The 25,590-nt window shown below is 41.6% G+C and overlaps 1 protein-coding gene, 1 long non-coding RNA gene and 1 pseudogene across 3 annotated transcripts in view; all 3 read left to right on the forward strand.

Annotated features, from left to right (window-relative positions):
* The window catches only part of LOC116590766 (membrane progestin receptor gamma), a 94,516-nt gene extending 81,106 nt beyond the window's left edge, over positions 1-13,410 (forward strand). Inside the window, exons 8-10 of one of the 2 annotated variants that reach the window (XR_004285732.1) lie at positions 2,413-2,481; positions 3,588-3,713; positions 13,270-13,410. Coding sequence is in view for 1 of the 2 variants with exons in the window: in XM_032343024.1 (XP_032198915.1) it covers positions 2,413-2,468 (56 nt within the window). In the remaining variant the exon portion in view is untranslated. Of the gene's footprint in view, positions 1-2,412; positions 2,482-3,587; positions 5,245-13,269 lie in introns of those variants that run through there. The other variant, XM_032343024.1, reaches the window with a different exon arrangement.
* A 246-nt stretch (positions 13,411-13,656) lies between these two features.
* On the forward strand, positions 13,657-18,563 carry LOC116590769. The gene is made up of 3 exons (XR_004285734.1): positions 13,657-13,684; positions 17,788-17,867; positions 17,953-18,563. It is a non-coding gene; the product is annotated as an uncharacterized LOC116590769 (long non-coding RNA).
* A 1,879-nt stretch (positions 18,564-20,442) lies between these two features.
* Positions 20,443-24,965, forward strand: LOC116590079 (annotated as a pseudogene).
* Positions 24,966-25,590: the final 625 nt, after the last annotated feature.

A 25,590-nucleotide genomic window follows, 5' to 3' on the forward strand; every position in this document is an offset into this window, starting at 1 on the left:
AGATAGGATTGTTTCAGGCCAGGTCACCTTCCCTCAGGGAGAAGGGCAGGGGGGATCTTCGAGGATCATATCATCTGCCATTCGTGGGGGGCAGGGAGCAGGGGGAGGGGGAGATGGAGATGACGTCACCCGTGCTGAGACGGGAAAGCTCCTGACTGACCGGTTCAGACTATGTTTTGGGGCGAAGTAGAAACTGTACCTAGGTAAGAGAGTAGGGCCCGGTTTGGTGACTCGGCCTAGCATGAGGGACTCTATTTTGGGCCTGTGGTTTTCTTTTAAACAACGCCCAGGATCAAACATTAATAATTTCATAACACAACGTGTTATGTACGAAAGAGCTGGAGGAACCTGAGAAGGAGAACCCAGGAAAGGAGAAGGAGAGAACGAAATCCAATATGATGCGATGATGTGGAAGCCAGGCAGGGAGTGAGAGATGCAGGGCACAGGACAAGAATAGGACACTCCCGTCCTGGAACACCTGTGACCTCTGAGTTGACCCTGGACTTGTCCTTCCATTGGCCTTCTTGTGCTGTAGGAAAAGAAACCCTCAGTTTTCTCCTGGGAAAGTGGACGGGGTTCGATTTTATTACGTCTGAGGTCCCGGTTTCAGCCCTGCAGCCCTGCATCCTGCACGCCGCGCGCTCCAGGCGGTCGCCTAGGAGACCAGCCCCATTGCCCGCCGAGCAGTTATTTCCTCTGAGGCCCCGCCTTTTTTCCCGCGGGCGGGCGCTGATTGGCCCGTATAAAAAAGCGCCGGGCGCGAGCTCACCTGAGCTCGCGGTGCGTTTGCCGGCAATTCCGAGCGTCGCGCCTCAGCCGCCGAGTCCCGTTTTCCGCGGCCAGTTCCTCGGCCCGCCGCCCGCCACCCTCACCAGCCCGCCGGATCGAGCCCGGCGCCCCGCTCGCGCATCCCGGCAGCACGGAGCCCGCTGTCATGAAGCCAGCGTGAGTACCGGACCACGGGGCAGGGGCCGGCGTCTCCTCGGTCTGCTCCGAGTCCCCTGCTGTCCGGACTGCGGCCTCCAAAGTGGAAGCTCCCGCGTGGGCCGCTAAGGGGAGCCTGGCTGGCGGGGACCGGTCCGCGGCGCGCCCTCCACGTCCCCACCTCCCCTCACGCTGGAGTCCGGCGTCCCGCTCCGGGCCTCCAGAGAGCAGAAGAGGCCAGCCCACGTCGGGGGAAACCAGGAGCCCAGAGCCTGGTGGGCTGCCGTCAGCTCGGGTTCCACCCGCCTGGCTCCGGCGCCGCCCCCAGCCCTTAACGAAGTGGCCTTTTCCCGCCCGACCACCGGCGTTTCCAGGTTGCACTCTGACGCTGGTGGTGAGGGCGGGGGTCGCCCCGTGGGCTGTGCCCTGGTGTTGCTGGCGCCGGGCGGCCTCCGTCCCTGGACGGCCCTGGCCCCCGCGAGCGCGGCGTGCTCTTCCGAGCCCACCCCGCGGCTCGGAGGTAGAGACCACGTATTGGGGTGGGGGTCCGAGCCGGCCGACAGCCCCGGCCCGCCCCCGAGCGCCCAAGCCCGCGGTGCACCGGCACCGGGTCTGGACCGCTCCTGCGTAAAGCAATACTTTGCCAAGGCAGCTGCTTTTCTGAAAGGGCCAAAGTAAAAATCTTTTATCTTTAAAGAAAAAAAAAAAAAAACCTAAGGAAACGCACCATTATATTTTGTACTGGAAACTTGTTTGTTTCATTTCGGGCTGTGTTGCGAAAATATTTTAATAATCTAAAGTCCACGCCAATAATTACACTCAATTTTATTGTGAAATGTTTATCTGCACTGTAGATAAATGTGGGGTTTGCCTTGGAGGGAAGCCGCATGCTTTCGTGAAATTGGTGAAGTCAAAATATCTTTTTATTTTGATTCCAAGAGAGCAAGAAATTGCAGGTTGGCGACTAAGTTTTCTTTGGGGACAAAGGATGATAAACTTGGAGAAAACAATTGTTCCTTAAAAGCGTAGATAGATCTTGATGAAAGAATCAAGTGGGATTTTCCCCACCTGCTTTTTTATCATTTGGTGAAGTCAGTCTGCCTGGGCAATGGCTGTTGGAGCAGTGTGTGTGTGTTTGTGCGCGTATATAAATGCTTTCAAGATAAGCGTGGTCAATTACCTATAGATTTTTCAAAGTTACAGTGCTTCACTTTCTGTATAGTCCTTCCAGAAAAAACGCAAGCTATTTTAAATATAGAACTATTACCTAGTATTGAAACCATCTCCTGAAACCAGTCTTGCTTACTTTTGCTTCGTGTGCCGCATATTTTCTTCTAATGCAGCTTATTCTTATGTTATTTGGGGTGTAATGTTTTGGAACTGCTAAGAGAGAACTTTATAAATCCTAGGAAGGTTGTCTCTATATGAATTATAGGTGAGGTTTTTTATGTTGTTTTGAACTGAATGTTTTTTAAAAACTATGACCAGGTGGACTAAGACACCCAGGAAACTTTAAGGAAGAAAGGATCCCAAACAAGTCTTAGAGATCCAGTTGGGGTAAGGTCTACCTATAAATTTGTGTGTGTGTGTGTGTGTGTGTGTGTTTTCTTCAGTCCTTTTCTGTCTTCTGTGTATGCTTGGAAGAGATGGAGATGTGGAAGCATAGTCAGAGAACATTTGGTGAAATAGGTAAGGCTGGTTCCAGCTTTAAAATTTTGTTTCTATGTGGGATTCATTAGTCCAGTAAAATGAAGTTTTTGGTTGTCAACTGTATAACTTCTGTAACTAATTATAATTTGAAAACTTAGATAATGAAGAATATTCTTCACCTGTCCTGGAGAATCCTTCCTGCTTTCTCAGAAGGCAGGGAACTTTCTGCTTGGATGAGCATTCTCTCCCATCTTCAGGGCTGTTAAACAGTAAATGATGACTCGCTTCATAAAGACGCTGGTGTAGAACAGTTTGATTCAGTCCAATAACTAATCATAATTGCATGTATTTCACGAGTTTCAGGCTTTTAGAGGCAGATGGCAAATAAGAGAAGGTTGGTTTATTCTGGGATATTTTTCTCTCTCTCCACTGGCACTGGAATGTGTCTCTTGTTCTAAGTTGAGGGAACCAGGTACTTTGCACATACATCTGAACAGTTTTTCCTTAACCCTATCACTAATGAAGAAGCCATGTTTTGGATGTTGTGGTCATTTATTTGTATATTATTCTTATTTGTATATATGTATATGTTATATTTATTTGTATATTAAGTGTTAAGCGGCCAAATTTTATTTGACATCCAGTTTCAAAGAATTCTAACAGCTTTTCAAATAATTCTCATCGTATGATGCTATTAATTTTAGAGATCTTTGTATTAGTGGTTGTATACAGATTTATTCAACTGGTACCAGTATAATAGTGAAGAGAAGCTGTGTGATTTGGTGCTTTTGTTATCCTGTTTGTTTTAATTGCATGTGTATTTAAAATCCCTTGATTTTAATCCTGATAAATCTGTTTACATCTGACACTTTCTGGTAGCAAGTTTTGGTTTTCATAGCATTAAGTTCATATAAGTCTCTTCTGTTGAGAGACCAAGTGTCAGATGAATGAATGGGAAGCTTAAATGAAAAGTAGTCAACTTTTGTTCTGGAAGCCCCTTCCTGTAATTTCAGGTGTACTGTAGGGTGTGCCTGTTGAGCCTTCCTGATCAAGAGTGCTGCGTAAGTGATCATAATACAACTGTTCAGCTTCATACTCCTGCGGGTTACAGACTCAACCAAAATGGAGACTATGAGGAGGTAATTCCCATTGAAACCAAGCCGTTTTTACTTGAGATGTTCTCTCCTGAAGGGCTTTAACATTTTTTACATATAACACAATTCACGTTTCCACTTTTTTGAAAAACTTGTTTACTTCCCTCTAACCACCAGATATAAAGTGTGGCTAGGCATACGTTTGGTTTTTATGAGTTTAGAGGATTGCTTTTTATGAGTTAATTTCTTGTACTAGATTATTTATTTTAGGTTAGGGATCATTTAATGAATGATTGTGCTGTGTAGCTATACACAAAGACACATACACATAGATATAATTTCATGTGCAGATTAGCAGTAGGCATTGTGTATTTGTATGAAGTGTTATTTTTAATAAAATCTTGAGCAAAGTGAGTTCAGTTCAGTTCAACGTACGTTACATGAAAGCTGCAGGGCAGAAGGAGATTTTTAAAAATGAGTAAGGCACAATCCTTGCCTTTACAGCTGAGTTAGGGGCACAGAAGGAAGACAGACTGGTGTGCTGAAAGAGATGGACTATGGGAAGGCAGGAGGAAGCAGTGATTCAGGCTTTTGTCTCTACTTTCCAGCAGCCTTTCACTCTTGTGCACCCTGCTCTTGCAGGCTTGTCAGAAGCCTACCAGTGGGCTCTGGACTGCTCATATTAGATGGACATCTCTTGTCCTCATAATCTGTTTCTTAGCAGGACTGTCCTTCCTGAAGCCCTCTCCTGTCTCCTGTCCAAGTCTTCATGTTCTTGGCTCTCACAGGCCCCTCTTTGTGGGCTCCTCTTCCTTTTCCAGCCTCTCAGTACTGGGGTCGGCTATACCCAGGGCTCTCTTCTCTACACTTTCCCGTGGCTTTAAATGTTGGTTATACAGTGATTCTGGAGGGTCTTTTTAATCTTCTGTCTAACCCTTTACTCAGCTCTAAATTTGAACATCCACTGGATGTCATATATGCATCTCAAATTCTGTGTGTCGAAAAGAACTCTTCTTTCCCCACTCTAAATCATTTCCTCCCTTGTCTTCTCTCAATAAATGGTGGCACCATGTGTGCTCATAATGCCATTCATTCACCAGTACATTCTATCCGTTCTGCTCCAACGTGAAACTGTCCTTTTGTTTCTATCTCTACTGCTCCCACCCATCTTAGCCTTGCTTAGCCAGGACTAGTGATTCTCAAATGATCTGTGGTGAAGGAACAGCTTTTTAAATTTTCAGTGCATCATGACCAGTAATTTCGTGCTGTAGCTTTGCCATCTGAATTAGATCACAGAGAAGTGGTTTGATAATCTGTTCAATGAAATGAGCCCAGTGATGTCACACTGGGATGTGGCAGCCATGTCAAATGGCTACAAAAGTTTCTAAACTTACTCCAGATTCTCTAATTCTCTCCTCCTAGACAGGAAACAAAACAGTTCTCAGAGGGGTGCTGGTTTGCTGACCATACTTGAAATCTAACTGGACTGCTTGCTTCTGATCTGAATCTTATTCTCCATTTTCCACAGAGCCACCAGAGAGATCTTTTAAAGTGTAAATCTGATCTTGCCAGTTTCCTGTTTAAAATTTTTCAAGGCAGGGGCGCCTGGGTGGCTCAGTGGGTTAAGCCTCTGCCTTCGGCTCAGGTCATGATCTCAGGGTCCTGGGATCGAGCCCCGCATCAGGCTCTCCGCTCAGTGGCGAGCCTGCTTCCTCCTCTCTCCCTCTCTGCCTACCTTTCTGTCTACTTGTGATCCCTCTCTATCAAATAAATAAATAAAATCTTTAAAAAAAAATTTTCAAGGCATAAAGTCTTTAAACGAGCAAGATCCTGCTTAATTTGACTTCTGTTTGTCCACGGTCATCTATTGCTAGCCATCCAGTCCTTTGAGTTCCTTGGATAAGCCGGGATCCTGCTTCAGGGCAGTTCTCTTGGTGTGGACTTTTCTTTCTCCTGGCTCTTAGCACAGATGGCTCCTCATCTATGGATTTCAGCTAAAACATCACCTCCTCAGAGTGTCAGATCTACCTTATCAGAAGTGGCACCCTTCCCTCCTTCTGTCCTAGTCTGCCCTTTATGTGCTTCCTTGATAGCACTTAGCACACATCAAGAGATTTGTCTCTTTTCCCTGCTATAATGTAAGCTTCAGGGGGATATGCACCTTATCTGTCCTGTTCCCCTTTCAATTAATATGGATGAAGCACGAATGAATAGTCTGGGAAGGCTTCATGGAGGAGTGGGCTTCAAAGATGTCAAATAACTGAGAACTGTCTTACTGTGAAGAACTTCATTTCTCTATAAGATTTCTCTGTTAGATTAATCTCCTATGTATAAGTACATCCCCACCAGAAATCTTGGTGGGGATTAGCAGTTCTCACCGCCTTGTCACAGAAGGCAGTGCTGGCCTGGAAATGGTTGGGATACCAGTCAGCACCGGAGGATTGGGCAAGTTCCTCCTTTGGGTCTTGGTTTTCTTATTAGTAAGAAGGGATTTGTTCACAAGAACTTGGAGGTCATCTGACTGGTCTGTCAGCACTATTTTATGTGTATCCTTTCCGTTCTAAGATTCTTTATTCTTCTTGTGAACTCTATAGCTGTTTTACAGGGTTGGGGTAAAACCTTCCACGAAGTAAGAGTTAGCCTAGCTAAAGTAGGTGTGTGATCTTTTAACAAGTTATAAAATGAGCATAATAATTGTATGTAATTGAAGGTAAGAATGAAATGATTCGCTGCCAGGCTAAGGCTAGCACATGTTGTGTTAGTGTATGTTTGAGTACTAATCTATACATGTCCCCTTTGTGGGGGGACAAAACTGCTAATTTTAAAAACCTAAGGTTCATGATAGTGATATCTGTACAGGCTGAATGTAAGGACAAGGGTATAAAACAGAAAAGAGGGTACTACTTGACAAAGGCTATAATCCACAATAAATTCTAGTGAATGCTCATGTAACAACAATGCTCATGTACTGACATTCATGAAACAAAAGCTGTGACATTCAGGAAGGTTACAGAAATAATTGCAATGTCTGTAATTCAGAAAAACTAAAAAATAACAAAGACAGAAATAATTGAACTCCAGCCTCTGGACAAAAAGGACAATTTAGTTTACATGAAAATATATTCATATATACCTCAGTCCCCAATCAAATTTTCCAAGTAGGAGTTTGGTAATATTTTTGGTAATAGTGTTATAATAATCATATATTGATAGAGATTTGATAATTGAAGTACTGATTTTTTTAAGGGTCACCATTAAAATTCATTTCCTAGACAAACTCAGATGAGATTATATTTACAGGTCATTTCTGATTTTAAGACAGTACACCAAATTACTTGATTTTATGCTGCTATGGCATTTTAAAAGAGCAAGTGGTAAATTAGTATATGGAGTAATGCTTGATGATTTTCACAAGTCTGTGACTGAGTCATGATGATTTTGACCTTTGCTGCCCAAAAGCAACCTGGGTCTGTGAAGCATTAGTGGACTTAAAACTTCTACATTTTGTTTATAAGGGGTATAACTTGAGCTATGTCATGACTTTAAGGGTTCCAAGTTTAAAGACTTCATTTTGGGGGGGGCGTTGTCTAGATCTTAAATGTTCACTAAGAAACATCTGAATACATTTAAACAGATATGTTTCTAGCTTAGAGTGAAGTTCCATTCCTATGCTTTTAATTTTTTTTCCTTCTTCACAGACTCTGTATTCATTTAAACAAGTATTTGGCATTCATCCCACCCAGAAGGAGCTCTTTGATGTTGTGGCTAATCCCTTGGTAGTGAACCTCATTCATGGCAAAAATGATAGGATTATTGAAGCTTTTGTTACATTTTCTTTTTTGTCCCCCTCTGAAAAAACTTTTTTGATACTTATATATTTGTTTATGTTTGGCCTTGAATTCAGATTTGTTAGGGTGGTATAAAACCTACTTTTTAAAATATTTTATTTTTATTTAAGTAGGCTCCAGCCTGGGCGTGGAGCCAAATGAGGGGCTTGAGCTCACCATCCTGAGGTCAAGACCTGAGCTGAGATAAAAACTCGGAAGCATTACCAACTAAGCCACCCAGGCGCCCATACAGCCTTCTTTTTAAGCTGGTTAATTTTAAGTGTTTCTTAATACAGTGAAGAAATATTAAAAGTGGAGGACTTTTTTTTTAAATTTATTTATTTGACAGACAGAGATTGCAAATAGAGAGGCAGGCAGAGAGAGAGAGAGGAGGAAGCAGGCTCCCTGCCAAGCAGAGAGTCCAATGTGGGACTTGATCCCAGAACTCTGGGATCATGACCTGAGCTGAAGGCAGAGGCTTTAACCCACTGAGCCACCCAGGTGCTCCAAAAGTGGAGGACTTTTAAGATATAACCCAGTGTGACCTTCAACATATAAGTCCATGTGACTTGCTACATTGTAGGTCTCCTTTTCACATATGGTGTGACAGGAAGTGGAAAAACTCAGACAATGACTGGTTCTCCAGGAGAAGGACGTCTGCTTCCATGTTGTTTGGACATGATCTTTAACAGTATAGGGTCATTTCAAGCTATACAATATGTAAGTGTAATTTTTTTTTTTTTTTGAGTTGTGACTGTATCACTTGAGGGCATAGGGACCAAGAGACCTGTGGATACAGTAGTGTTAAAGGAAAACTAATACACTGGTTACATTCCGAAACCTTAAGTAGTAAATGTTTCTTATGTCTTAAGGAAATGTCCTATGTCATAAATATTCTTACGTCTTAAATATGTCTTAAAAATAATAAAAATGTTTCTTATGTCTTAAATATGTTAAAAAAAAACTAAGCTAAATTCTTAAAAAAATCATGGTCTGATTTTTACCCCCACTTCCAGGTTTTTAAATCTAATGACAGGAATAGCATGGATAACCAGTGTGAAGTTGATGCCTTGTTAGAACGGCAGAAAAGAGAAGCCATGCCCAATCCAAAGACTCCCTCTAGCAAGTAATTACATTCAGTGTGACACTGGCCTAAGGGGAACTCTGTCTGGTGGCTTTCTCAGGCATAGGGAATGACGAACATGAAGGGGAGCTGGTCTGACAGTTGACTGTAGTGAGATCAAAGTTGAGGAATGTTCTTCATTAAGTTTATTTGCTTAGTTCTGTTAGGTTTTGAGCACACGGTCCTTGAAATACTATTTAGAGAAGGTGCCACTTTGGGTGGAAGAGGGTAGAAAAGCTGTGTGTCTGGGAGGACATGGCAGGTTCTGTTGGCTCACCACAAGTATGAATAGACTGCTTGCAGTGACAGGTCATGTAACTTTAATCTTTTAGTTTCCCCTTGGGATCGTTTACTTTTGATGCTGACTCCGTAAGAACAGACTTTTTGGCTTTTTTCTTTTTTCAGACGACAAGTAGACCCAGAGTTTGCAGATATGATAAATGTATAAGAATTCTGCAAAGCAGAAGAGGTTGATGAAGATAGTATCTATGGTATATTTGTCTCTTGTATCGAAATATATAGTCATTAGATTTATGATCTATTGGGAGAGGTGCCGTTTGATCCCATAAAGCCTAAGTAAGTAGCAAAGAGAGTCCCTTGTCAGCTGCTTAACCTTGGGGAAGCCACTTTACCTCAGTGAGCCTTAGTTTTCTCAGTGATAAAAGTTGATAATGCCTTTGTTTTCCCAATGAAATATGATGTGCATATATTTCATACACATGATATGCATAATATATCATGCAGTTGGTGTTCAATGCATAGATTTATTCTTAATCAGATATGCAGCTATATTAGGGAACCAGTGGGTTAAGGCATCTAAGGAGAAGAGAGACCTGAATCCTCATCTTAGACATACTTTTGAGAACTCTTGGCCTTGGGGCTGTATTTTGAGAAACACTGTAATTGTGCAAGGAAGTGTCCTATGCATGTGAGTTCCCTGGAGTTATTTTCCAAGAACCTAACGCTTCATGTTGGGAGTTTGTAGCCATGTTAACCATCTGCAGTTGGTGATCGCTATAGAGCGGAGCCCAAAGCTGTTGTCTGTACAACTGATACAGATCTTTCATCACTGATTAATGTGAAGTGACATCTGTAACATCATTCCACCAGAGTTAAAAGACAACTCCTTAGATTTCCTTGGGTCTTCCAGCTCAGACTGAAGAGGAATGAACAGCCTGGCCTCACAATCCATGTTTGTGCCAGAGCAGACTCTGGGAGTCTCATGTCCTATTAGTATCTTGTTCTTAAGGTGATGGGTTTTTTTTTTTTTTTTTTTTTTTCTTTCTTGTTTTGGACAGACAGAGATCACAAGTGGGCAGACAGGCCGGCAGAGAGGGGGGGAAGCAGGCTCCCCACCGAGCAGAGAGCCTGAGGTGGGGCTTGATCCCAGGAACCCGAGACCATGACCAGAGCCGAAGGCAGAGGCTCAACCCACTGAGCCACCCAGGCACCGCGATGGTTTTGTTCTTAAGCTAAATGCTTATCTTCAATGCTGTCTTTGTTAGGGCCTCTCAGAACATAAATAATATGAAGACTAACTGAACATTATTGGAGAAACAGCTGGATACTTAGAAAACCATTAGACTGAGAACAGGTTTAATAAATTAAGCAATTTATAGATTACTTCCTTTCCCATTTGTTGTGTGTACCCATTTTCCTCAACTTTTTTTTTTTTTTTAAAGATTTTATTTATTTATTTGACAGATCACAAGTAGGCAGAGAAGCAGGCGGTGGGGGGCCAGGACGGGGGTGGGGCAGGCTGCCTGCTGAGCAGAGAGCCCCATGCAGGGCCAAATCCCAGGACCCTGGGATCATGACCTGGGCCGAAGGCAGAGTCTTTAACCCACTGGGCCACCCAGGCGCCCCTTTCCTCAACTTTTGTGATGATTCATTGCTACCAATCCATTTCACTTTTTTACACACATGCCACATTTCTGTTTGGTTTGTTCTAAAACAGATTATTTTCAAAGAAGCCTCTCTTGGTTTTAGTTTTAGAAAAAAGGAAGACTGATAAATGTGCCTTGCTTGCCTTGTAACCTTTCTGGTAACTCTTGAATGAACTCATGGGGTGCATATTTGGCATCGAATTCAGATTTAATTGGTTAGGGTGGTTTTTAACCTTTTTTTTTTTTTTAAGTCTTTTTAAATACGATGAAGAAATACTACAAGTAGAGGGTTTTTAAGCACCGACTCATTGTGACTATCACTACTGTGGACTGAGTCCGGCTGCTGTAGTAACTTTCACCTTATTCCTTTAGTAAGTGGAACAGTTGCAGCATGCCCATGAGAAACACAGATTTTGTGTGTGATGACATTGACTCTTTTCTTAAGGAGAAAGGGTGCAGTTATGCCAGTGGTTGGCATCTGTGTCATGTTTGAATGTAGGTGGTTTTTCGTTGGTACTGCGCTGGCTGCTACCTCTGAGCCCCTCCCTGCTGCTTGGGGAATCTGCCCTGTACTGAATGATGGTGGCTGACACACATTTCCACCCCCACTGCTCACAAGACTAAGGCCGAACAGGCGGCACCCTTTCCATCCTTATCCTACTATGCAGATCAAAACTTGACCAGCCACTTTGAAAAGATTGCCATTCCTGGTGTATACCAAACTCTTTCTGAATTTGTCTTTTGCTGACTCGGATGTGAGAACCAGCTCTGTTCAATTTTTAAAATTAGGGAAATGCTAGATTTTGTGGCTTAACCTGTGCATGTGGTGTTGTTATATGTAATACTGTTTTGTTCTCTACTTGTTTAGTGTTTTGCGTGCTTTATTAGAACACAGTAGAGCAAAGCTTCTAGAACAACCTAGGTTCCTGTGACCCTGTTACAGTAACTAATCCTGACTGTATACCCTTATACTTACCTAAGTTTCCTGGTTTTTTGGAGCTCTTGCCTAGGCCTATTCCCACTGTAAGAATCGATGTCAGGTGGCCTGCCAGTTTAGTCCTAGTCTTAAGTTGAGATATTAGGATCTCATTATTTAGGAGACTGATGTCTTTCTTTCTCACAGATCACCACAATCTAAATTGCTTCGTGAAGATAAGAACCATAACATGTATGTTGCAGGATGTACAGAAGTACAAGTGAAATCCATTGAAGAGGCTTTTGAAGTTTTCTGGAGAGGTTAGAAACCAAGTTAAAGTTAGGAAAATCTGAAACAATAAATAAAATCCTGACAGTTGCTACTGTAATTTGATGGCAGTACTATTTAGTAGAAAGCATGTATCCTCTAATGACTGAGTTCAGGTTTGATCAATGATGTCTCTGTCATCACAGGCCAGAAAAAGCGATGTATTGCTAACACACATTTGAATCTTGAGTCCAGACATTCTCATAGCGTATTCAACATTAAATTAGGTTAGACTCCCCTGGATGCAGATGGAGACAGTGTCTTACAGGTAAACTTGCCCTGTGTGGAGTTTTTCTTGTTTTAACTGAACCGTTAGTTTTTGGAACTTGAAATAAATCAGGGAAGTTTGACTGCAGTGAAGACTATTCTAGAATTATTAAGTGTGGGTGATGACTTTTTAAAATTGTTCCATTAAAGAGTATAGTTTTGGGAAGCTGGCTATTGAATCTAAGAACCTAGAATTGTGCTGTGAAAAAGGTTTACAAATCTTTATAAATCTCTTTAATAGAGGAGATAAAATGAGTATGAGTCATTATTTTATCTCTGAAGACTCATTTTGTATGTGGGAATTCAGTTAATGGTTTTAAAATGTCAGCGGTTAACTTTCCAGGGTAGATACAGTTTAGGAGATGACAATTCTAAATTGTTGTTCTTTCGGCTGATAGGCCAGTAGGCCTCCCATCTGCAGATCATCTTTTACTGCTGGGCCTGTCATACTACAAGGCTTACATCAATTAGTAAAAGCATTTGCGCCTGAATAGGAATCATTTAATAACTTGTTATTAAAGTGTAATTCCATTTGAACCTCATCATGAAGGTTTCCACATGGCATGATGAGATGGTACGGCAGCATACTGGAAACCACCAGGATTCGAATTCTGAGTCCTATTAATTTGTTAGCTGTCTGACTGTTATAAACTCTTGATAATCCTCTGTGAGGATTAAAGCAGGCAATGCACGTAGAATTCTTAGGCCAGTGCCTGACTTATATAGAGTAGGTACGCATACTAGCTAGAAAATGCTTTTAAGCCCCATATATACTTCCTGTCCTTTGAACACATCTAATATTACAAATCAGTTATGTACCTCTTCATTTTTTATACAATTAGAGTACTGTGAAATTTTTCACAATTATAAAATTGTTAAGTATCGGTTATAGAAGAATTTAGGATAGGCCTATTCTAGAGTCACTACTTAGTAGACACAGATTGAGATCCTGCAGTGAGGTGCTGTGCAGGGTGCTAGAGATGAGACCATTGATTGAGAGGCAGTCCTTGCTTTCACGGGGCTTAGAGTATAATGTGGAAGACCAGACAACAGGCAAGTCATCGAGACTATCATGAGTATACTGAGCTTATGCTTTTAGCAGACTCTTCCACCAAAACCTGTATCCTTTGGCCCTACAGTTTTGTACTGTGCAAATGTGATATTTATAAGACTTAATAATTTGTTGATTGGAATATATTTGAAAAACACTGTAAACCAGTTATACCTAATGTTATTGTATTTATAATCTCTTCAGGAAAAGGAACAAATCACTGTAAGTCAGTTGTCCCTGGTATATCTTGCTGGAAGTGAAAGAATGAACTAGAGAAAAGCAGAAGGGAACAGATTAACGTGAAGCTGGTGAGCACAGCATAGTACTGGTTTATTGCTACAACTTCCAAAAACTTGCAATGCCAGTCTCTCACCTGCTTATTGATAGGTGGTTTAAGCATAAATGTCTTCAATTTTGATAATCTGAGGTTAAGTTTAGTGGTCATTGCTGTTTCTTTAGTAATGTTGGTTTGGTATCAGTATATTATATATATGGTATATATAATATGTATATATTATGTATACTATGTATATATTATGTATACTATAGTATACATAATATATGTAACATATATGTGTGTATTCTATGTTATAGTACACTGACTTCTTGAAGAATGAGGGTAAGTGATTAAAATAAATATAAAGCAAATTATATCCATTTTGTATCTATTGCCAGTAAAGCACCAGATCCTTAAACTTAAGTGATTTAACAGGTATTCCAACATGCATACTGGTGAAAATTGGCTTCTGGAAATGGGAAAACTTTGAATACAAAAGCAAATTGGAAGGAAATCTATGTTTTGTTTTGTTTTTTTAGTCTTTCATTAGTGTAGCTGTTTATGTTATGGTTTACCTAATAGCATGTACGGAATACATACTGTGTGCCAGTATTTGAACATTCATTTAGTCTGGGGGTGCATGTGAGGGAAAGTTTAGTGGGGAAGTTCATGTAGTTGACACTTAAATTGAGTGAACTATATGCAAGACAGGGTTAGAGTTATACTTGACAGAGGAGGCAGCCACTTGTAAACTGAGAGAATATGGCAGGGTCAAGGTCACTGAAGTGGGAGGGTATGGATTATTGACCCATGACAACTGAGGTAGCAAGGCCATGAGGACTCATCTATCATGTTAAAAAGTCTAAATTTTGTCCTAAAGGAATAATGGTGATTGCCAGTTATTAAAGGACTAATGTGTATCACAGTATTTACTATGCATGGGCTTGATTTCTTGATTCTGACCTTTCAGGATTATGATACCCATTTTCAGATGAGGAAATGGGTTGGGAGAGTTTATGTCAACTTCCCAAAACCCGAGCCTGATTTTTAACCCTGACTGGCTGGATTTTCAACGCTTGTGTCTTTCTGCTATTATGCAGCCTCCCCTGAAAGGAAATTAAGAATTAGTCTTTCAGAAAGATTGTTTTCCCATATAGAGAATTAATGTACTGAGGCAGGTCTAGTGATAGGAAAAGCAGCTGGGAGCCTTTTGGAGTAATTCAGAGGAGCAATCATGTGCCCTGGACGCAAGGGTGGGAGAAAAGGGAGAGCTGGTTAGGAAGTCGACCTGCATGTGGAGAGGAAGCAAGAGAGGAGGGCAGGTCCAAGATTGTGGCTGAGGAGAAAGCAGTCTGAGGTGCAGATGTGGGTTGTTGAAGAGTCTGTTGGATGTGTTCAGCTTAGCCCAGGGGAACTGCCTAGTCACTGGATGTACACACATTTGGAAGGAGAGCGATTTGACGGGAGGCATATAAGTTTAGGTTTTGCCAATATTATAGAAGCAACAGGGGAGATGAGATTATTCATGGAGGACACATGGGAACAGGCTGAGGGCAGAGCCTTGAGGAACAGATGCTTGAGGTAATTGACTGAAAGAGCCTAGGAAGGAGAAAGAAGGTGGTAGTCACGTGAGAGGACAAAAAAACCTCCACATTGTATGTGTATTTAATATAGAGAATCTGGGATCTAGATCACAAGAGGAAGGATTCACCTTGATGGGGAGAGGGTTTATCTCAGTGGAAGAAAGTAGAAACTTGAGGGTTCTGATGCTTTGGGAGAAAACCAGAAAGGACTAGCAGTGTTGATATGGATGGGCAACAGCTGAGATAAAAACGAGGGCATGAGCAGGGGAAGAGGAGGAGACTGGCTGGGGCACAGGATTCTAGAGGAAGTGCAGTTCTGAGTGATAAAGGTTCAGGGTGTGGGCATAGCTGTGCAACTCGCATGGTGAAGACAGACTGACTGGAGTTGAGGGAGCGGGAGTCCTCTGGCAGCACATTAGAGCAGTCCTCACAGACACCAGAATGACCCAGGAGCAGGCATGCTGGGGAACATGGAAGGGCAGCAGCTAGGGACTAGGAGAATGTTGCTGGCCTCTCTGCTCACCATCCTTATAAATGTCAGGCTTCAGAAAACAAGCAACTTTTACTTGTGCTGCAGGGGGAAGCACTATCCTTCTGACAGGATAATCCTGTGAGGTTTTACACCTCGGCTGCAGAATATCCCTGAGTGAATGACATAAAATATGTAGAATTACAAAGGAAGCTCATTAGATGGAAATGTGTTTTTAGAAGTTTTTATTATTAGAGGGAGAGGCAGAAGCAGACTTCCATTGAGCAGGGAACCTGATGCAAGGCTTGATACCAGGACCCAGAGATCATAACCTGAGCTGAAGGCAGATGCTTAACTGATTGAGCCACCCAGATGCAACCCATCCCTTCCCTTTTTAAAGTAAGCTTTACGCCCAGCATGGAGCCCAAGGCAGGGCTTGAACTTACAACCCTGAAATAAGACCTGAGCTGCTCTCAAGAGGTGGATGCCTGGGGCGCCTGGGTGGCTCAGTTGGTTGAGTGTCTGACTCTTGGTTTCAGCTCAGGTCATGATTTCTCCTGGTCCCGAGATCGAGCCTCACGTCAGGTTCCACCCTCAGCAGGGAGTCTGCTTGAGATTCTCTCCCTCTCCCTCTGCCCCTCACCCCACCTGGGCTCTAAGACAAATCAATCTTAAAAAAAAAGTCTGATGGCTGACTGACTGAACCACCTGGGTGCCCCCCCCAAAAGTATTCTTAAGGCACTTGTCATTGTAATAATTTACATGCTTCTTTATTAATGCCTTAATTAAAGATGTATCAGTAGGTCTTACAACTATGTAATTTCAAAGTAGTGATGAACATAACTATCTGTAGCACTGTAAGGTGCTGTAAAATTACCTATGATTTGGGGACACCTGGGTGGCTCAGTTGGTTGAGCAGCTGCCTTCGGCTCAGGTCATGATCCCAGCGTCCTGGAATCGAGTCCCACATCGGGCTCCTTGCTCAGCAGGGAGCCTGCTTCTCCCTCTGCCTCTGCCTGCCATTCTGTCTGCCTGTGCTCGCTCTCTCCCCCTCTCTCTCTCTGATAAATAAATAAAATCTTAAAAAAAAAAAATTACCGGGCGCCTGGGTGGCTCAGTGGGTTAAGCCGCTGCCTTTGGCTCAGGTCATGATCTCAGGGTCCTGGGATCGAGTCCTGCATTGGGCTCTCTGCTCAGCAGGAAGCCTGCTTCCTCCTCTCTCTCTCTCTCTCTCTCTGCCTACTTGTGATCTCTCTCTGTCAAATAAATAAAAAAATAAAAAATCTTAAAAAAAAATTACCTATGATTCGTACTGACAAAAATCACAGATACCACTAATATTATGTTTTGGCCTACATTCATAATTGAAAGGAAATGCTATTTCAGAAGTCTGGAAAAAATAAAAGGTATAATTTATTTCCCATCCAGTATACAGACTTCCTGAAATGTACCCATGGACAATATGGACCCCAGGTTAAGAAATCATGGTAATTAGAGATGGGTAGAGCTCTCTGTGAGAGGTGTGAAGACATAGGGAAGTCCGGTAACAGGAATTTGGGCTCCAGAGAGCACAGTGGAAGTAGGAAGGACTCTGGGAGTTGGGGTCAAGGAAGAAGAATCATGAATCATGGGACATTATGGAGACACAGATGAGCTCTGTTTTGAGAAGTGACCAAGGATGAGAGCACAGTTGGAGTTAGCTAATGTTTTTGGGGGTCTCTGCAAGTGAGCTCTCCTGCATCACTGGAGGCTTGGCTCAGAAATCCAAACGAGTGGTCAGAATTAGCAGCTGCATTGCCTTAGTAATCCTTGTTTGGGGCCACCTGGCTGACTCAATAGAGCAACCCTGAGACTCTTGACCTCAGGGTTGTGCGTTCAAGCCCCACAATGGGTGTAGAGATTAAAACCCAAAAACAAAAACTGAATTTCTTGTTTGGATATGGAGGGGACAGAGTTAGTTGGAGACAGGACCCCCTCTGGGTGCGGGCAGGGGTGAGGTGGGATTTCAGTGCTGATGAAGCCTGATGCTTTTGAGATAATATTTTAATATGAGGATATTAAACATCTGCATTTAATATACTTTTTCAGAGTTCAAGATTTGGAAGAAACTTTATGGGCCATGAAATATATAATGGTGCATTCCACAGATAGTCCTTTTGATAGAATCCTTGAAGGATGGTATTAACCCCCTCCTGAAACACTGCTATTAAAATACTCCTGAAGTACAGCCAGGCCAGGCCATGTGGGGACAGCTCCTTAGACTGGGCCACCAAAACCCATTAGTTGTAATTTCCATATAGTATTTCAATGAAGTGGGGATTTTATAGGCAGACAGACCACATTGTAGCTACTGTATTGTTTTCAGATGTCTTCTGTCTATATTTTCCTGTCAGGTAACATTAATCAGTCATTAATGACGCAAAGAACATGTATGGAAGTCCTGAGAGAGAACCAAATATACGGAACTAACAAAGTAAACGACAGCCGGTCATCATTTGCAGAGCTTTGTTTGTGTGCATTCTTGTGCCTTATATATTTGGGTTTTAATGTATTTACAGATGGTTCCATACCGAGATTCAAAGTTAACCCATCTGTTCAAGAACTACTTTGATGGGGAAGGTAAAGTAAGCATGATCGTGTGTGTGAATCCAAAGGCTGAAGATTATGAAGAGTGCTTGGTAATTCTGATGTATTTATCTTATAAAGTCTCAGCGTTTCTATGGTGAAAACAACTATTTGGATGTGAAGAATGACATTTTAAATATTTTTAAAACTGATACAGAACCATTAGTTACAGAAGTGAACTAATGACCAATTTATTGTTTCATTGAGTAATTTCTGAAAGACTTGAATATGCTGATTTATAAAACCAAAAACTCCCTCTGATATGTTTTGTGTCTAGCAAGTCACAAGATTTGCAGAAGTGACCCAAGAAGTTGAAGTGGCAAGACCAGTGGACAAGGCAATATGTGGTTTGACACCTGGAAGGAGACACCAAAACCAGGCTTGGGGAGGACCAGTTGGAGATGGTAAGATTTGTGCCACAACATGTGCATGCTGATGTCTGTCAGTCTCTCTCCTTAAGATTGATTTCACAGTAGATAACTACTTCCCTTCCTCTCAAGAACCAAGTGCAAAGAAAAGGAAAAAAACAAAAAAACAAAAACCAAAGTATAAATGAGTCTTTTTTTGTTACATACTATAACTTATTTTCCCCACTTTTTTTTTTTATTTATTTGTCAGAGAGAGAGAGAGAGAGAGGGAGAGAGAGAGAGCGAACACAGGCAGAGGCAGAGGGAGAAGCAGACTCCCTGCCAAGCAAGGAGCCCGATGTGGGACTCGATCCCAGGAAGCTGGGATCATGACCTGAGCCGAAGGCAGCTGCTTAACCAACTGAGCCACCCAGGCGTCCCTCCCCACTTTTTTTTAAAACTCATTTTTAAGGAGGTATGATTGGGACAACTCAAGAAAGCACATGGCTCACTGAACTGGGGGTTCTAATCACAAGTGTATCAACTTGTTTAAGTAAGCTTTCTCTCCTGTGTAACTTCTTGTAATTTTTTAAAATTCAACGCAGAACCACTTGTTACAGAAGTGGTTTTACAGAGTTTTCCACTTCTGCTGTCCTGTGAACTTTTAGATATCAACGATGAGCAGACTCTTCCCAGACCGATTGAGGCATTAGAGAAATGACATCACTTATGGCAGATGATGATCGATGAATTTCACAAACAATTTAAGGGCCAAAAGCGGTCTGCAATCATTTCAACTACAGAAATTTTAACAAATTTGAGTTCTTGGGTGAGATCTTTTTTTTTTTTTAAATCAATCAATTAATTAATTAATTAATTAGACAGAGATCAGAAGTAGGCAGACAGGCAGTCGGGGGGGGGGGGGGGATGCAGGCTCCCCGCCGAGCGGAGAGCCAGATGCGGGGCTCCTTCGGGGACCCTGAGATGATGACCTGAGCTGAAGGCAGAGGCCTGACCCACTGAGCCAGCCAGGCGCCCCCTGGTGGGGCAGATCTTAAGGAAGGATTATCTGTTTCTGCACTTTGTAGTCCTGAAAGGACTGTTAAATTAGACTGACAAGGAACTTTCCCACAGCTCGTAAAACAGAAGAAACAGGTATGTGTGTATTCTCTCCCTTTTTTAAATCTACAGAAATAGACACAAGGGAATAATAGCTACTTTGCTTTTAGTTCCTACTAGTTACTTGCAAGGCACTTCATAAATATTACATCTTAAAAATGTCTTTGGGCAAATGATTTCATCTTCCATTTCTTGGCCTCCCTATCTGCAAAATGAGGATTTTAACTGTTCTTACCTCAGAGGGTGTTGTGGCAATGAGATAGTATGTGAGAATCATGTAGAACAGTGAATAGCCTGGTACTTACAAATGCTAAGTAGGTCTATGGTTTTTATCATCATCAATTCATTTGAATCTTCAGAGGAAAGGTGTGAGATAAGTGGAATCTATATCTCTATTTTGAAAGGAAGAAATGTGCTCAGAAAAACTGTCATTTAACTAGTACTTGGTGTTCCAGGGATTTCAAGTTGCATCCAGCTGATCCTAAATCTGTTATTTCTGTTTTTGCAGTTGTTTTGAACCAAATTACTTACCTGTAAGAGCTGACAAGGGAACGCCGTAGCGCAGAATGAAAGACTCTCCTTTTCCGTAAAAACTAGCTTTTCTAGGAATATCTCTCATATAGATTTAGAAACCAAACTCTTGATTTCTTTCTTGACTTGTTTTCTGCTGCAGGCTGTCATGATTTGCTGAATAGCTATATACTGGTTAATAAAAGTTGATTTCACTGGTTATTTTGGAATTGGGGTAAACTTGGCCTGCATGCTTTGTATCCACTATTACGTTTAAAGCACTAAGAATTTGACAGTGCTGTTTTAAATAAAGAAAACTACATTCAAGGAAAACTACATGAAAAAGAAAGGGTGATCTCAGGACAGAAATTGGAAATAGAATGACTGGAGAAGAAAAACAAAACTTGAGAGTATAAGGTTTGTTTTGGCATGATTTAGTGGATGTGCATGCCGGCTGGTTAGCACTGCTCTCTAACCTAGCTGTTCGCCCTCCCAGCCTTTCACTACTGCTTACTGGGGGAGAGGCAGCCCCAGCTCCCTACACCTCACCCTAGAAGAGAAGGGATGTGAGTGAAGAGCTTTAGAAGGGTAATGTACTCTTTAATTTTCAAAGGTAGGCTTTAGCAGTTGGAGAGAATGTTCTTGAACCAAACAAGTGAGTTTCTAGAGGGCTTTCATGAGTTTAGCTCTGGTTACAGCTTGCTTTTTGACTTAGGATGATAGGTTTGTTTTCTCTATATCCTTTAAAGGGTACACCTTCCTTCTGGACAGAAGCTCATTGCAACCAATATAGTGTTCTCTCTTCTGAAAACAGCCTAAAAAACAAAATTCAGGGCAAATTTTAGGGGAAAATCATTTTCACATGAAGTCAGTTAAGTTTTGTCTTTTTCTGTGAGGCCCTTGTTTAGAAGTTCTCACTTCTAGGCATGGAGGTAGGAATTCAGATAACATTGTAGAGGGAACTGCTTTCTCCATGATTTTTCTTCCCACAGCTATACCTGCGTGAGCAAACCACCAAAGTAGTCAGTTCACAGCTACGTGCAGTGTTTACAAGCCAGATCCTGAACAGAGTGGTCTGCCTTCCCAGAATGATATTTTAGAGAAGACAACTACAATCTATGAAGACGACAAGCGTACTTTGCAACAGGAACTCGAGACTCAGAACCAGTAACTTTAGCAGCAGTTTTCTGACAAGCACAGACTAGAAGCCAGGCTACAAGCAAGGCATGGTGACAACCAACCATTAAGTGGGAGAAAGAATGCGTGAGTGTCACTCCTGCGGGATGGTGGCTGACTTCCACCCGAGCTGTTCCGAATCCATGTTCCTAGGCTTAGGGTTTTGGTGGTGGTGGTAGCAGGAGCCACCATTCAGTCCATTCTGTCTCCTTTCTCTGCCCTTAAAATGGCTGACCAGAGAGCTGACATGACAAGGTGTGCTTGACTCTGGGAAGACTGTCATTCTTAGGAAACGAGGCGGCTGTGTGGTCTGGGATGCTTGTTTGGTGTGACTGAATTAGCCCTGTGTTCCTCTTGTTAACCTAGGAGCACTGGGTGGCAGCCAAGCAGCTGGAGATGCAAAATAAACTCTGGGTCAAAGATGAGAAACTGTAACAACTGAAGGCTATTGTTACTGAACCCAAAGCCAAAAAGCCAGAGAGACCCTCCCAGGAGTGGGACCAGGGAAAAAGCCACTCAAAGAGCTGTCTCTCTGTCACCAGTATCTGTAAGTTTTTCATGGTGGGGTAGTCACTTGAACTAGAGAAAATGTGTTCAGATTAGGTAACTTTCTAGGATGCTCCATTTGTTTTATATTATTGTATTTCTCTAACTTCTATATGTAAATATTTCTGAATTTAGCATAAACACAAATTTTTTTTTTTTAAAGATTTTATTTATTTATTTGACAGAGAGAGATCACAAGTAGGCATAGAGGCAGGCAGAGAGAGAGAGAGAGAGGAGGAAGCAGGCTCCCTGCTGAGCAGAGAGCCCGATGCGGGACTCGATCCCAGGACCCTGAGATCATGACCTGAGCCGAAGGCAGCGGCTTAACCCACTGAGCCACCCAGGCGCCCTAGCATAAACAAAAATTTATTGCAAATTAAGAATAAAACATGGAGTGACTCAGTAAAAATGATTCTAACATGCTAAATGATAGAAAAGCAGTGAATTGTTCCTCTCTGTGTTTCAGTCTTGCTTATTAATTTCTCTTCCATTTTTTAGCTTTCTATTAACTATACTGCTCAGCTTCCCACCAGCCAGCAGCTGCTGAACCAGCCACAGCTACATAGGCGCTCTAATTCTTGCAGCTGCATTTCTGTAGCCTCCTGTATTTCGGAATGGGAACAGAAAATTCCTCCGTATAACACACCTATCCATGTCACTGCTATTGCAAGGCGTAGGCAGCAGGAGCCAGGACAAAGTAAAACTTGTGTCAGAAGGCAAGTGATGTACTGGACGGAAGGCAGGGAGGTGGTTCCCACATTCAGAAATGAGATAGAGCTAGAAGAGGACCACTGCTGCAGGGTCAGTGCCGGCATTCTCCTAAAGCCTGGTGGCCGTAGCGAATTGCGGGTTTGCTGGTGGTGGGGGCGGTTTGTGACTTGATTCATTCAGAAAGTTCAATAGAAAGATGGGTGAGCTCCAAATATAAACAAGGGCTAATTTTTCTGTTACTTACTTTGACAGCTCACCCTGAGATTGAGGCCTAGCTCTTCATCTGAAAAAGCCATAACACCTGGCCAATGTGTGCCCCAGAGTAATCTGAGCTTTCCTTTGCATAAGCTAAAAAGCAGCCACAAAATCAGCGAACAGTGTCTCAGAGCACATTTTCCATTTTTTTGTTTTCCTTCCTGTTTTTTTGCTGCTTCTGAACTTCTATTTTTTAAATTGTTTTCTCAAACTTATTTTGAATAGTTTCAAACTCAAAAGTTGAAAGAATGGTACAATATTCTTTCCCCTTACCTGGATTCACCAATTGTCATAGTCATTTTTTCCTTGAACTTCTGAAAGGAAGTCCCTATACTTTATGACTTTTAGTCCTACTAAGGACACTGTCCTGTATAAACAGTCTATCAAACCTAAGAAAGTTAACATTAATTGAAATTAGCCTCTGTTTTTCATCTATGATCATAACAAAGTGAATGTGGTTATTCACAACGTGCATGTGGTTATTATGTGTCTTTAATCTCTTTTAATATAAAATAGTCCCCCCGCCACACCCTTTTTTTGATTATCATGACAGTGTTTTGCAATAGTCCAGGCCTATTGTTTTGTAACTACTGAAGGTGTGCGTGTCTAGTAAATTGCTTTTAATCTCAAGACCTTTATCTCAATTTATAAGGACTTGGCCTCAGTCAACAGTGTTTAAAGAAATTCGTGTTTAAATTTTCTTCTTAAGGATTAAGGTAAAGTTTTTCCTTTGACTCTGAATAAATGGACCAAGTTAATGTGGATTTATATTTAGTAAAATCTTAACTATAGCTATTTTAGAATTTGTCTTTTAACAAATTAATCTAATAGTATTTTGCTTTGAATTTTCTTGTATAATTTAGGGTACAGATGAGTTTCATTTAGATGGCCCATACTTTTGCTTACTAAGGGATAGTGATGAATTGCAAGGTATTTACCAAGACAACAGATGACTCTAAAGACTAAGTTCTTTACAAATTTTGCTTGAAACCTTTTTAGAGAGCAAATTATGGTGACTGATTTTTCTGATCAACTCTAATAAATTCCCTTTATTTTTCATGAAACTTTAGAGAGTGAACACTATTCAAGGCTTGCTTATGCTTAGTTTAACTAATTCTGCTCTCAGATATTTAAGAGGATTTACTAGAGAGCCTTTAACTTCTCACTTGAAATCAAATCTCTTTAGAAGTGCAGCAAAGTTTAGGCTAGCATCTATGTACCCAGGTTTGTTGGCCAAAAATTATGTTAGGTGGGCTGAATTTATATTTCAGTGAAGAAGATGAAAATATCTGATTTGGTAAACAGCAGATTGTAGTCATTTATCTTTCTGAAGCCAGTTTCATAATGTGCGTATTGCTAAATGTGTTCAGGAAAACTATCACCTTTGCTAAACGGTAGGTCACGAGAGCCTGACTTTGTTCAACATCAGGTCACTTTTTAAGAAGGGAAAATTTCCTGGGTTGCTGGCAGTGTGGGCATCTTTTGTGGCCAGCTCTATGGCCCACGTTCTATAGTAGCAATGACTTAGCACCAGCAGCTGTTGCGTGTGATTACATAGGGGAAATGCTTCAGTTCTCCAGACAGACTTCCTAAAGTTAGGATCTTTGTCCGTGACCAGGCTGGGAGGATTTGGCATGTGACAGACTTTAATTTGCTTTCAGTTACACAAACAGGAGACATCTCAACCAGTGAGTTGTCTTTGGAACTATGTCCTGTATGTGAAATGCATTTCCTTAGACTGAACATGCTAAATTTAACTTTCCCGGATTTACATGATAGTTGGCTGGAAGCAACAAGTTTTTAACTTGTTAAAGATTGATACAGACTGATTGATACTACCTTTGGTTTGGTTCTTGGAATATTTATGAAATATTTGAGAAAAAAATAGTTGGCATGTTTTAGCCACTATTGTGTTTGAACTTGTCAAGAAGTTCTACTGGAGATTTTAAGATCTCAAAATAGAAGTATTTCATTTATAGTCAGTCTCTTAATCATTTTATACATAGGGTTCTTATTATATCTTATGTTCTTTAGCATTATGTACCATAAAGTCCATTAGTTTTTGCTTATTTATTTTCTTTGTATATGGAATGTTCTGTAGAAGTTTAGAGCTTTTACTGACCTCATTTGAAGTTTTTAACATAGTTGTGGACCTAACAGATTACCTTAAAATAGGAGGCACAAATAATGGTTTTGATAGAGAATGTAAAACCACCTATACAAGAAAGCATAGCCAGTGGGGCGCCTGGGTGGCTCAGTGGGTTAAGCCTCTGCCTTCGGCTCAGGTCATGATCTCAGGGTCCTGGGATCGAGCCCCGCATCAGGCTCTCCGCTCAGCAGGGAGCCTGTTTCCCCTCTTTGCTGCCTCTCTGCCTACTTGTGATCTTTTTCTCTGTCAAATAAATAAAATATTTAAAAAAAAAAAAAAAGCATAGCCAGAATTTTTTCTTACATTGTTTTGTTGAAAGGAGCGCTCCTTGGTAGAATGTATACTAAACAAGCAGTATTAAAAGATGTTTGTTGGTTGTGTGGTTAAATACAAAGAGAACATTTAAATTATCTGAATAACATATTTAGCTTTTGAAAAGGTTTATGCATTTGTTTTGATACTGTCATCAACTAATGTAGCCAAACCTGCTGACTTCTAATAATACCCTTAAATTAATTATGGGTTATGCTTGTTTCTTGATTCCTCTTTCTGCCTGATCAGAACGCACCACCAGTTCACCTCTGCCACAGACGATCTCCCTCTGCAGGAGACAGATGGATAGATCATAAGCCTGCCTCTAACGTGCAAACTGAGAGATTCATGCAACAACAGGTCCGTCCTGCCATCACAGTATCTGCTGCAAATGAAAAGGCACTAGCTAAGTGTGAGAAGTACATGCTGACCCCCCAGGAACTAGT

This window comes from Mustela erminea, chromosome 5 (genome assembly GCF_009829155.1).
Source record: "Mustela erminea isolate mMusErm1 chromosome 5, mMusErm1.Pri, whole genome shotgun sequence".
In the NCBI taxonomy this organism is placed as follows: Eukaryota; Metazoa; Chordata; class Mammalia; order Carnivora; family Mustelidae; genus Mustela; species Mustela erminea.